Source organism: Danio aesculapii, chromosome 13 (genome assembly GCF_903798145.1).
Source record: "Danio aesculapii chromosome 13, fDanAes4.1, whole genome shotgun sequence".
NCBI lineage: Eukaryota > Metazoa > Chordata > Actinopteri > Cypriniformes > Danionidae > Danio > Danio aesculapii.
In genome coordinates this window covers 8616257-8631256 of record NC_079447.1, presented here as the reverse complement: position 1 = coordinate 8631256, position 15000 = coordinate 8616257, and the positions used below count along the sequence as shown (strand labels likewise).

The 15000-nt window shown below is 35.5% G+C and overlaps 1 protein-coding gene across 1 annotated transcript in view; it reads right to left on the bottom strand.

Annotated features, from left to right (window-relative positions):
* The window catches only part of LOC130240014 (MAM domain-containing glycosylphosphatidylinositol anchor protein 1), a 318227-nt gene that overhangs the window by 214832 nt on the left and 88395 nt on the right, over positions 1-15000 (bottom strand). The window contains exon 3 of the mRNA XM_056471429.1: positions 4842-4981. Coding sequence (XP_056327404.1) covers positions 4842-4981 — 140 coding nt within the window. The remainder of the gene's footprint in view (positions 1-4841; positions 4982-15000) is intronic.

Here is a 15000-nt window from a genome sequence, read left to right as displayed (position 1 = left end):
TCTTTTAAAAAAAACAAAAGCTTAATGACCTTAAATTTCAGAACGGTAGTGTTCGAAATGGACTACGCATACTCATTTCAACTCAAAATGCTAATTTGTAAGTACTTTCTATATTTAAAAGTCATAGAAATGGATCATAGGCATAAATTTACAGAAAATAGCAGACCCATTTAAAATGAAATGCAATGCAGCGAATTTCCAGAATCACTTGTTTTTTCTTATATAGAAGTCAGATATATATGGCAAATATACATGCAAATTTAGTGTCAACAACATGAAAGCATGAATCCATCCTGCCTTTAATTAAAGGTTCAGGCTGGTGGTGTAATGGGGGATATTTTCTTGGCACACTTTGGGCCCATTAGTACCAATTGAGCATCGTGTCAACACCACAGCCTACCTGGGTATTGTTACTGACCATGTCCATCTCTTTATGACCACAGTGTTCCCATCTTCTGATGGCTACTTCCAGCAGGATAACGCATGTCATAAAATGCGAATCATCTCAGACTGGTTTCTTGAACATGACAATGAGTTCACTGTACTCAAACGGCCACCACAGTCACCAGATCTCAATCCAAGAGCACCTTTGGGATGTGGTATATATATATATAATTAGAAATTTATAGAAATTTTCACAGTATTTCCTATAATATTTTTTCTTCTGGAGAAAGTCTTATTTGTAAAATTTTGGCTGAAATAAAACCAATTTTTATAATTTTTTAAACAATTTTAAGGTTAATATTATTAGCCCCCTTAAGCATTTTTTTAATTGTATCTTGAAAAATATTTAGTAAAATATTACTGTCATCATGGCAAAGATAAAAGAAATCAGTCATTAGAAATGAGTTATTAAAGGTATTTTGTTTAGAAATGTGTTGAAAAAAAATATTAAGGGAAAAATATATTAAAGGTGGCTAATATTTTAGGCAGGCTAATAATTCTGACTTCAACTGTATCATGTTCATATATGGCCAAATGTCAGATTTCAGTATGGTTTGTACATATATTTATATATACAATATATTCTGACTGCAAACAAACACACATCGACCCTAAAGTGCAAAACAAGTCAACATACTGTACATTCAATGCATGATCCTTAAGACAATCCAGGCATAAATATAACGACACATACATAGTCTATCTAGTGACCCGTAAAGCCAGACACCGCAGGCAACAGCGCCCTGCCCAGCATATCCTCATTAGTTTATATTCAGACACCGAGACTATATTCACACTCTATATTGGGCCCGTTGTCATCACAATGTCCTGACATTTGTAATGGAAATCGAGGATCATGTTTTCAGAATAGCGATTTCTATATTCGGCGGTAGGGAAAACTGATGGAATTTAGATCAGATCGAGGTGGTTTCCTGATGCCATCCTGAAGCACTAATGTATGTGGACAGGTGTTTGTGTGAAGCGTGTGTGTGTATGAGGAGCTTTAATAAGTGATCTGATGGCAGTGGACAGAGCGCCGGTGGGAGCCTCTCTCTTCACACCTCCTACTGTTATCAGCTCACCCTTTACCTTATATAACACACACTCACACGCCAATAAAAGCTCTACTGGATGACCCGCGCTCGGCTTCAGTGTCTGCGGTCAGCTTTTATCAGGTGCGTGATGTATGCTTATGCACAAACGCTCAACGGTTCATGCTAAGGTCATATGGGGTGGTGTGTGTGTGTGAATGGCGACCTATTAAGAACTTGTTGAAAAATGTTATGCAGTTTAATGTAGTTTAATACTAAACTAAACTAGGAAAAAAGGTTAAAACGTTTTAGGTCAACTATACTGTATTTTGCTAAATTGTATTAAATTCATTCATTCATTCTCCTTCAACTTAGTCCCTTATTTATCAGGGGTCGCCACAGCGGAATGAACTGCCAACTATTGGCAGTCATGTGATGTGCGTTTTCAGCAGTATAGTGTGGACGGAGGGCTGTTCAGAAATGCTAGGTGAAACACCAGTGTGGACGTGGATCGTTTTCATTCTAAAATGGCATTTTAAAATTAAGATATATTAGTATAAACAGGGCCTGAGTGTGTATTTTTCACGAGCGGGTTGCTGCTGCGACGGGGGCGCAAAATGGTGGAGGATCGTGATGCCAGCTCAGCATCGTGATGTCTATCCACCATCGACGATGGACAATGGTATCGTCTACTGACCCAACACTAATACACGTCATAATGGTAGCGTCCACACACTGTCAAACCGTAACATTATTAGACGTTGATATTTGGTTGTTTTTAGTTTAATACTGAACTAAACCAGGAAAAACAGTTCAAACGTTTTAAGTCAACTATATTGTTTTTTGCTATATTGTATTAAATTCATTCATTCGTTCATTTTTCTTAAACTTATTCCCTTATTTATCAGGGGTCGCCACATAGGAATGAAATGCCAACTATTTCAGCATTTGCTTTACACAGTAGATGCTCTTCCAGCTGGGCAAACACCCATACACTCTAGCATTCACACATACACTACGGCCAATTTAGCTCATCAATTCACCTATAGCGCATGTCTTTGAACTGTGGGGGCAATCGAAGCACAAGGAGGAAACCCACCCCAACACAGAGTGAACATGCAAACTCCACACAGAAATGCCAACTGGCCCATATAGTATTATATATACATTGTAATTAGAATATTATTGAATATATTTAATTTATTTCATCTGTTGATATAATATAAGCATACACTGCCAAGCATAAATGAGTAAATTCTAATGCTGGTTTCACAAACGCAAATTTAAGTACTCGCATAAATAAAGAAGAATTTCCAACACACAGAATCTGTTGCCACAAAAAACTTAAATATGAAATTCATGTGAGGAAAAAACATCCCGTGATTAATCCCAGCAGGCACACGTCATAGGACGTTAATATTAGGTTAGATTTAGGGCGCGATGTCAGGTGACCAAACTTCAGTGTCTAGCCAGAGTCCAAGGACATTGTTATTTTGACTAGGGTTGGGTATCGTTTGGGGTTATTTCGATACCGGTGCTAAATCGATACTTTTAAAATGGTACCGTGCCAAAACGGTGCCTGAACCGATATTTTTGAGCCACAAAATTACGGTGGATGACTCTAGAAAATTCTTTTATTTGATGAAATCTTTTAAAAAATACGTTTAATGGAACAATATAATTAAAGTTTAAAGTAAAGATCAATTCATATTTTATATATTTGAAATACATGAATATATTTCCTTTGATCATTTGTTGGTTAGCTTGAATTTAAGATTTGCGTTATGAAATAACATTAGCTTACTACTAACCTGTGGAAAGGCTGTCATCAAAATACTGAACTCCTTTTTTCTAGGGTTGGGGCTTTTGACTATGTTTACATGGTTATCAGTGCTCTAATGATTTGCCTTAATCTGAATAAGACAATAAAATGATTAAGGTGTTTAAATGAGTTGCTTTTTGAATGTTGCTTACATGATCCCATCTTATGTTATAGTACATAGATCGATTATCGTCATTGCGTCACCACACTATCCACATTTCCTCCAGAGTTTCGTGTAATTTCAGGTGCTTTATTTTAAATTTTTCGATTTTAACTGCAGTTTCACTTTCATTCAGGAACATTGCATTCATGCCCCCATGACTAACTGAGGTATTTGATGCGAGCATTAAGTAAGGACTGGTGGAAAAGCGCTGTTTTAATGGAATTTGATACCGCACGTTGAATGGAAAGAAAAAAACCTCCGCATTTTGCGACGCAGGTGTCTATGGTTCTTTAAGGTAATCAAAAATCTCTGTTTACATGGTAGTCTAGACTCTAAATCAGAGTATTGTCTTAATCATATTAAAATCGGAGCATTGGTGTCCATGTACGTACTCATTGAAAGTGCCAGAAGATGTCGCAAACTTTCAGAGACAGTGCATTCCTCTGCCTTTAAGTTGATTTCATGAGCCCTCAAATGTGTCCTTAAGTTTGACATGTTTCCCCCTTACAAGCAACTTTTGTAAAGCATCTGCTTCACGTTGCTGTGTCAGAATCCTTGCTTGTAAAATATGCTTTAGAACGCTTAGTTTAAGCAAATTTGATGAATGCAATCATGCGTGTTGATCTGAAGGGAGTCGCTCTCGCTCACTGAATGCGCTGTACTACATGCATTGCGTTTCCTATAAGCAACAAGAACATTCGCCTGACATCACCTGTCTGTATTCCTCAAAGTTGTTTAGAATTAAATGTTTAGAGATGGTGTGACAACGCATACTAATGTGCCTTTGATGCACCTCTTGATGCTTCTTACGTGCTTGTCGCAGCACACCAGTGGCACCGAAATTAGGCACTGAAATTCATATGCTGATTCGGTCCGGTACATACCGGTTACAAAGGTACCGGTGCTATAATGGCACTGGGTTTCTGTACCCAACCCTAATTTTGATACCTAATAATGACGTCAAATGACGTTGATATTTGGTTGATTTTAAGTTGTGTTGGAAGGTGACCCAAATTCAATGTCGAGCCAACATCTTAAACCAACGTCATATTAGCTTCAAATACTGACATTTATTCGTCAGCTATGGCAACCAAAATCCAACATCTGATAGACGTTAGAATTGGGCGATGTAGACCAATTTGGCATCGTACAATGTCTCATGTGAAACATTGCGATGGACAATGGCATCTTCGTCGTAGGCAGCTTATGAATAATAATTAATTTATATTGAATGAATTATTTGTAGCCTACTATTTCAACTACCTGACCCGCATGGTCTTTGTTTTACCCATAACCAAATCATAAATAAATAAAAGTTAAGTTTAGAATTGTATTAAAGTCAAAAAATTCCAGCAGTGTGTGTGTGTGCGTGCATGCTGACCTGAGGGCGCGGGTGTCCTTTGACCAGGCACTGCAGCACAAGTGTGTCGCCCTCCCTGATGGTGTAGATCCTCTCACTGATGTTGTCCTCTTTCACCACACACGCCTGTCCTGAATGCACAATCTGAGCGTTCGCTGGAGCTGAAAACAAGACGGAAGGAGACATTAGCTTCACTTTATTTTAGGATTTCTTTAACAGTGACATTCATGTATGCCGAGTCCGACACCAATTAACTAAATGTAGTGATTAACTTTTAGCTCTCCATATCTTTTGCAAATAATCAGAAATATTGTTAAAGTTAACTACACCTAAAACCATAAAATCATATTTGTTACTTGTAATAAAATGCTCATTAAAAATATCAACATGTATTTTGTCTTATTTTCTATTTGTATTCCTGTTTTGTGTGTGAAAAAAACAATATTTTTATAATATTTATTATAATAAAATATTTCTTTCATTAAGTTTAACTTCTCGCTAAAATCAAAGATAAAATAGAAATTATTAACATTTTAACATTATATAGAAAAATATTTTACAAAAAAAAACTACCTCTGTATATATATATATATATATATATATATATATATATATATATATATATATATGACATTGCAATATTTTGTTCTTCTTCGACATATATTGCAATGTGAAAATTTCTCAAGATGACTATTTGGAAAGGTTATTATAATTTTATGTTGACTGGGATGGTTTTGTAGGGGACTGCATCATACAAAATTATAAAAGAAATGAATATTTACAAAATAAAATCAATTAAAGCACAGACAAAATTAGAACAGCACTTGGATGGAGTCTAACAGTATTAAGGTACAGAAATTACATTTAAGGCCAAAAGTATTAGCCCCTTTAAGCAATATTTTTTTCGATAGTCTATAGAACAAACCATAATTATACAATAACTTGCCTAATAACCCTAACCTGCCTAGTTAACCTAATTAACCTAGTTAAGCCTTTAAATGTCACTTTAAGCTGTATAGAAGTATCTTCAAAAATATCTAGTCAAATATTATTTATTGTCATCATGACAAAGATGAAATAAATCAGTTATTAGAAATGAGTTATTAAAACTATGATGTTTAGAAATGTGTTGAAAAAATCTGCTCTCCATTAAACAGAAATTGGGGGAAAAAAATAAACGGGGGCCAATAATTCAGGGGGGCTAATAATTCTGACCTCAGCTGTATGTGAAATCTTCCAAATCATATATGTATGCTGAAAAAAAAATCGTTAAGTCAAAATTATTAGCCAACAGAGCAAGAAAATTGTCCACAGTAGTACCGCTAATATTCTTTCTTCTGGAGAAAGTCTTATTTGTTTTATTCTGGATGGATGGGTGGATGAGTGGATGGATCTTTGTAATACTAAAATAGCACATGCTGTAAATTCAACAATCATATATAAATGTGCCTATTCGGTTCCCACCACTTATCATAGTGAATGTGTAAATGTCTCGTAATACATTCTGAACTATAACATTTCTGACACCAATAGAAATCATGAGTGGACTTCTAGTGCCATTTTATTATATGTAACTTCACAGAATATCATGCAATGTTTGAAAGAGCAACATGAGAAGCGGAAACTTTGGAGTTTTCTTAGATGGATGCGATATGCTTTATTTCAAGCTCAGAGCACAATTCACACCCTCAGGAATACAAGCCACTAGAGTAGGCAGACCAGCCTGGAGGGCACTGCCCAGTGAGTGCTTTGATTGAGAATACGTTAGTGCTTTTTAAGTTGGCAGCAAATATTATGTACAGTTAAAGTCAGATCATTTGGTATCAGAAGTGGCTTATATGAAAGGCAAAGGCCTCTAGATTACTATTTTGAATCATTTAATTAGGACAGTAAGGTCTGACTTTGCTGAGACAAAAGTCATGTCACTTAACAGAAATAAGGTCCAGTATAGAATTTAAAGTCATGGTGCAGTGGACAAAGAATGAATATTGTGTATGACTCCCATGAGCTTGGAAAACTGCATCCATACATCTCTGAAATGACTCAAATCACGTATTAATAAAGTCATCAGGAATTGCAAAGAAAGCGTTCTTGCAGGACTCCCAGAGTTCATCAAGATTCTTTAAATTCATCTTCAATGCCTCCTCCATCTTACCCCAGACATGCTCAACTATGTTTATGTCTGGTGACTGGGCTGGCCAATCCTGCAGCACCTGTATGTGTATGAGAAGGAGCGCTATCCTGCCAAGGAATGTGAACTTTCCTGTGGTTTGTAATGTAATGGGCAGCACAAATGTCTTGATACCTCAGGCTGTTGATGTTGCCATTCACTCTGCAGATCTCTCGCACGCCCCCATACTGAATGTAACCCCAAAATGTGATTTTTCCTTCACCAAACTATTGAATGTAAAAGTCCATAGTGTGTCATTTGGAACACAACTTCAGATTTCAAGGGTCAAAAACTGTGGATGCCAAAAGCTGCATGTTGTTAAAACAAAAGCACACTAGTGTAAATGTAGCCTGACATAGGAGGAACACAAGTAGTGCAGCAGTCTACACACTGAGACTGTCACCGATTAGCATCTGAAAGCTAGTCTGGGACAAAAAGAGCTGCGAGGCAAAGCAGTACATGTGTGCAAATGTGTAGACATCATCAAACCTTTTATTTATAAGTGTAATGGTGTGGTCAGGGCTGAGCGGGAATCACAGGCCAGAAATTAATGATGCTCATTAACAGTACAATGAGGCCTGAGCTCACGCTAACACCGCTAACGTCCAGAAGAAGAGAATGGATTTGTAAAAGTCTTAACTCAGCGAATCTGAGCATGGCATTGCTCAAATATAACTTTTAGTGTGGGCTTTCACAAAAATAGGCAGCCTTGGAATTTCAAAGAATAACAGGCTTAGAAAAGACAAGGAAGTTTCTTAAAAGGTGCTATATGTACGTTTTTGACTCTTCTAAAGCATTAAAATATCATAATATGTTTGCAGATATTTAAGTAACATGCTAAGTGAACATTCTTATTTATCTGAAAAACAATGGTGAAGTCAGATATTCTGCTTTGAAAATGTGTGTTACATGCTGGAACGTCAGTCTTTGTTTTGGTCATTTAACCAGCCCAATGACAGTTTAGCCTATTAAATTTTTAGCACCCCTGGTTGCCTTGGTGGAAAACAGTGTACTTGATTAATTAAGTGAGAAAGGTTCTCAAAGCTTGCGTTCCCTGACCCGAAATGCGACCTCCGGTGGGCAGTAGCAGACTCCGAAATGAGACAAAGATTCAAAGTTCCATATGAGGTTATTAATTAGCAAATAATATAAATATTATAAATGTAAACATTAGGTGAGCAGGTTACATTGTAACCCCATGTCCTAACAACACACTACATGATGAGATTTGCAGTAATAAGCAATTTGGCTGTTTGCACTAGACGAAACACAACAGAAATTTACATGCAGCCATTCAGAAGCACAGAATAGTGCACTTACTGCACTCCAACATAATGGCAAGGTTTATTATCTAATTAATACACATTAAACCTCTTTAACATTATTAAATGTACATGATTAATCACTGACACGTGTTGGCATGCACTGAGTTCAAATCCAAACGGTTTATTTAATTTTCAAGATCTGAGGCTGCTGCAGTAAATGTCATGTAAAATGGCATTCAAACTCACATTATTAGCATTTAACACTGAATAAAGCACATGAGGGTTAACTGAGGTGATCATTGTCAATTTATTCTGTTGTTCAGCTGTGAGAAATAGAAGCCATTTCTAATACATCAATTTCAGGTGTTTAAACTCCTTTTAATATGGAAAGTATTCCTTCTATTGCGATCAAAATCTTTGAATTATACATTAGTGAATCAGTCTGAAACTGCTTTGTTTATAAACCAACCAACATAATAACTTTTTTTTTCATATTTAAAATAAAAAATATATATAACAAATCAAACAATCAAACAAAACTGGGGAAAATTTTGTGAAGCAGCCAGAAACAAGTTTGTTTATAAACCACCAGTATTGTTAATAATAATTAAAACTAGATAAGCTAAATTAAATTAAATTATATTAAATTAAATTAAATTAAATTAAATTAAATTAAATTAAATTAAATTAAATTAAATTAAATTAAATTAAATTAAATTAAATTAAATTAAATTAAATTAAATTAAAAATTAATTAAATTAAATTAATTAAAAAATTAAATTAAAAAATATTGAACAAAACTGGAAAATGTTGTGAATTAATCAGCCAGAAACAAATGTATACATTTATAAACCACTAGTATTGTTAATGATAATTGCTGAGATAAGCAAAATAAAATAAAATAAAATAAAATAAAATAAAATAAAATAAAATAAAATAAAATAAAATAAAATAAAATAAAATAAAATGAAATAAAATGAAAATAAAAATTAAAAGCTGGCAAAAAATTAATAAACGTAACTGGGGAAAATTTTATGAATTAATCAGGCAGAAACAAATTTATTTATAAACCCCCAGTTTTGTTAATGATTATTAAAACTAACTTTAAAAAAGCTAAATAAAATAAAATGGAATAAAATAAAGTACTACTTTATGAAAAAACAAGTTGAATTACAAAAATTGCAAATACTTAAATTATTATTATTATTATTACTAAAAAAATAATCATTCAACCCAGTTCAAAAATCAGTACAATTTATTAATACGTGCTTTTATTATGAATCACCACTGTTACTGCTGAACAAAACTAGCAAAAATGTTTTTTGCTATCTCGAATAAAGTTGGAATAAAATGACAAGAAAAAATATAAAAAGAAAAAATAAAAGCTAATTAAGCATGAAATACTAGAATATAATATACAGTAGAGTATATAAAGTAATGCAATCTTAGAATCTGTGGCCTTCAAATTCGCATATTCGCATTACATAGTATGCTTCATCATCCAAAATAAATATATCATCAAGAATAAAAATAGATGGGTGGCACAGTGGTTGGCACTGTCGCCTGATAGCAAGAAGGTCACTGGTTCAAGTCCAGGCTAGGCCAGTTTGCATTTCTATGTGGAGTTTGCATGTTCTCCCCATGTTGGCGTGGGTTTCCTCTGGGTGCTCCAGTTTCTCCCACTTTCCAAAGACACGCGCTATAGGTGAATTGGATGAACTAAACTCTCTGCAGAGTACATGTGTGAATTCCCAGTACTGGGTTATGACTGGAAGAGCATGCGGCTGCATAAAACCTATGCTGGAATAGCTGCCAGTTCATTCCGCTGTGGAGACCTCTGAAATAGAGACTAAGCTAAAGGAAAATGAATGAATGAAAATAAGCAATACAATTAAATACCGTTAAAATATTATTATTTTATTATTTTATTATTTAATTTTCATAAATTTTTATTGATTTATATTTTATATATTGTGTAATATTTTGTATTTGCATATTTAGTAAAATATATATCAGCTATGAGATAATAGCGAGTGGCCATGTGTGTGTGTATGATTGTGTGTTAAGAGAAAATAACAGTGTGGTCAATAGAGAGCTCTCTCAAAGACAGAGCCGATGAATTTCTCCATGATGTGATTATTATTGATCCTTTAAGTGTGAGGTGTGTTTGTGTGCGTGAGGTCCTTGCGTTAACAGCTGTGGTTTTCACCATATAATGTGTGGATGACTGGAGCTCAGAAAGCACTTGGCCTCTCAGCAGGTGTGCGTGTGTGTGTGGTTGTTGGACAGTCTCCTCAGCAGCATCAGAGATGAGCTCTCTTTAACTCTGCAGCCGGGTCAACATCTATCACTGTCACACTGACCCACTGCATCACGCGATGAAGACAATCCACATCTTCACATCAGTATTCGGAGGCGGTCGCTCGGCAACAGGATTCGCTCTGGGTCGGCTATTGAGGAAATAAATATCACAGCGAAGCAGAGCGAACTGCGGGCTGTCTGGATGAGGTCTCAGATTCTGGTCCTGTGCACTAACAATATTAACACTGGTAACAATATCATGACCACATCTGCCTATAATGAACTGGAAATCTGTGATTCACAACTAGACGAAAATATATAGGTAAATTTGTTTTAAAGTGTTCTGTGTATCTACTACTGTTTGTCTATTCTTTATAGACCGATAAAAGTGAATGAAGGATGGACAGACAGAGAGACAAACAGATAGATAGTTGAACAAATGAGCAAAGAAGGATGGATGGATGGATGCAACAAATTGATAAAAGAATAAATAATGAATAAACAAAATGGATGGATGGATGGATGGATGGACAGACGGACGGATGGATGGATGAAACATAACAAATAGTGAATGGATGAAAAACTAACAATGAATAAACAATCGATGGATGGATGGACGGACGGACGGAATAAGAATGATGGACGAATCGGCAAGATAGAACAAATAATGATAAGTGGATGGATGAAAGAATAAACAATAAATAAACGGATGGATGGATGGATGGATGGATGGATGGATGGACAGATGGACGGATGGATGGATGAAACATAACGAAAAGTGAATGGATGAAAAACAAACAATGAATAAACAATCGATGGATGGATGGACGGACGGAATAAGAATGATGGACGAATAGGCAAGATAGAACAAATAATGATAAGTGGATGGATGAAAGAATAAACAATAAATAAACGGATGGATGGATGGATGGATGGATGGATGGACAGACGGACGGATGGATGGATGAAACATAACGAAAAGTGAATGGATGAAAAACAAACAATGAATAAACAATCGATGGATGGATGGATGGACGGACGGACGGAATAAGAATGATGGACGAATAGGCAAGATAGAACAAATAATGGTAAGTGGATGGATGAAAGAATAAACAATAAATAAACGGACGGATGGATAGATGAATGAAAAAAGGAATGAATTCTGACGGAACAAACAATGCATGGATAAACAAAAGATGGATAAATTATCAAATAAATGAACAATAGATGGACGGATGGGTGATTAAATGAGCAAAGAATGATGGATGGATAGATAAGATGTAACAAATAATGAAAATGAATGGATGGATGGATTGATGGATGGATGGAATAAGCAAAGAATGATGGATGAATAGACGAGACAGAAAAAAATTATTTAAAAAATTTGGATGACAGACTATAGATGCATGGATGGATGGATGGATGTACAGACGGATGGATGGATAGATGGATGGATGGATGGATGGGTTAACGAAAAAAATGGACTGGAAGGAACAAACAACGTATGGATAAATTAGCAAATGAGTGAACAATAGATGGATGGACGGATGGATGATAAAATGAGCAAAGAATGATGGATGGATAGATAAGATAGACCAAAATGTTAAGTGGATGAATGACAGAATAAACAAACAATGGATGGATGGATGGATGGATAGATCGACGGACGGATAGATGATAGACAAGATAGAACAAATAATGAAAAGTGGATAGATGAAAAAATAATCAAATATTGAAAAGTGGATAGATGAAAGAATAAACCAACAATAAATAAACAAAATGGATAGGTGGATGGATGTAATACGCAAAGAATGATGGATGAATAGACAAAATAGAACAAATAATGAAATGTGGATGGACGGATGGATGGATGGATGGATGGATGGATGGATGGATGGATGGATGGATGGATGGATGGATGGATGGACTGATGATGAAATGAACAAAGAATGATGGATGATAAGATCAGATAGAAAAAATAATGAAAAGTGGATGAATGACACAAACAAACAATGAATAGGTGGATGAACGGATGGATGGATGCAGAGAGGCTTTTTGAGAGCACAGACAATTAAGACAGTTCTGGAGGTAATAATACTGAACCACTGTGATGACAGGCTTTGGCTGAGGGACTTTAGAATGACCAAAACAACATTTCAGATGTTTTACAATGCGCTCGCTCTGCTGGTTTGTCCATTCGCACCTTCCCATTGCATCCATTTTTATCATCACATGATCTATGAAAACAAAATCAAATTACCTTTTGATACGAATGCTGAAGTTTATTGGGTAAATGTTTCCTATTGTAGTTTATGCACATTTTTTCTTATGTGTTAAGTTTATCCTACTCAATAAGTTATCATATTTTCAAAATTGACGTACATCTTGGCATTTCCAGTAAGCCATTTGTTATACTATATACCAAAATGTGAATAAAATTAATAGGAGGAGACCTTTTACACACACAGTTAGGACCATAAATATTTGGACACAGACACAATTCTTACATTTTTGGCTATTTACACCAATACAATGGATTTGAAATTAAACGAACAAGAAGTGCTTTAACTGCAGACTGACAGCTTTAATTTGAGGGTATTTACATCCAAATCAGGTGAACGCTGCAGGAATTACAACAGTTTGTATATGTGCCTCCCACTTGTTAAGGGACCAAAAGTAATTGGACAATTGGCTTCCAAGCTGTTCTATGGCCAGATGTGTTATTCCCTCTTCATCCCAATTACAATGAGCAGATAAAAGGTCCAGAGTTCATTTCAAGTCTGCTATTTGCATTTGGAATCTCTTACAGTTTACTCTTAAGAAGAGATCCAAAGAGCTGTCACTATCAGTCAAGCAAGCCATCATTAGGCTGAAAAAACAAAACAAACCTATCAGAGAGATAACAAAAACATTAGGCGTGGCCAAAACAACTGTTTGCAACATTCTTAAAAAGAAAGAACACACCAGTGAGCTCAGCAACACCAAAAGAACCGGAAACTGTATATTTGAACATATAAATAGGGATGCACCAATACAGTTAGCCTACAGTACAATACCTTGAATTTTTAACACTGTTTTCGGTTCGGGTCTAATGACTTGACACTTGTTTTTTGTTATTCTAAGCTAAAGCAATAGATTAGAATAGATTAGATTAGATTCAACTTTATTGTCATTACACATGTACTGTACAAGTACAAGGATACGAAATGCAGTTTCGGTCTAACCAGCAGTGCAATAGCAGCAAGTGCAGGATACAGGTATAAGTTATAAAGTGCAGTTATAGAAAAACTATGGTGATATTTACAGATGGATGTACTATCAACATTATATACAGGTTGTATTAGCTATGAAAAGATTTACAATAAATGAATATATGTACAGGATGCTATTAATAATCAGGAGTGGCAGATAGATAAATATAATTACAAATGTCCATGTGCAGTGGGTATGTCCAGTTCAAATAAATAAATCAGTGCAATGAATATTTGCAAACTTTAAATGTGCAAATGTTAAATAGTGCAGTGATCGTGAGGAGTATAAGTTAGAGGAGTGTGGGGGGTGTATTGAGGGGGCAAACGAGTCAGTGAGGGGCAGAGTTCAAAAGGGAGACAGCTCTGGGGAAAAAGCTGTTCCTCAGTCTGCTGGTTTTTGTCCAATAGGAACTGTAAGAGGTTAAGGAGAAAAAAAAAATGTAACAATTTATTGCAATACACCTTTGTTTTACTTAAAAGCCAAAAATAAGGACGCTAGTTGCTAGTGTATAGTATAAAAAATTAACACTAAAATCTCAGCTGCTGGTAGCCCATGTACAAACTGGGGAACAGATAAATTCCTAAATTTCGAAAATAAACATACGTGTGAAGTTAATAAACTAATTGACCATTTCAAATCAACGTATTTGTACTTCAGTGAACCTAAATAAACCATCTTAATTATCTCGGTGCTGAAAAAAGTGTGAGACGGTAGTCTAACTCGGATCGAGTACTTTTGTAAGATGACTAAAGCCCGCATTTCCAATCACCGAAAACGGCTGGAAATCTTTAACAATGAACACCCCCACCGTCTTTGTTATTTTTATGTGTCTCGGAACCAGTTGGGTGTGTTTGCTGGAAGGATTCAGCGAGGTATTTTATTACCTTCTTTGCTATCCTGCTTTCAGACAGTGATATTGCTGGGTGATGGTGACACAGATGTGCAGTCATGGTTATACGTGTAAAACAATGCTTGCACACAGTCATTTTTTGTTCACCATTTTTTCTGTCATTGGCATTATACTCAACGGCAAAACCAAAATATCCTCATACCGTAGATTTGAAAGACGCTGGCACTTCCTCGTACTGTTGCCTCACTTCATCGCCGCTTGCCATGTTAAAGTGTGGGATGATGGTTAAGCGCCCCCTAACTTTAGAGCATAGAGATTGAATATTTACTCGCGGGGAGGAGT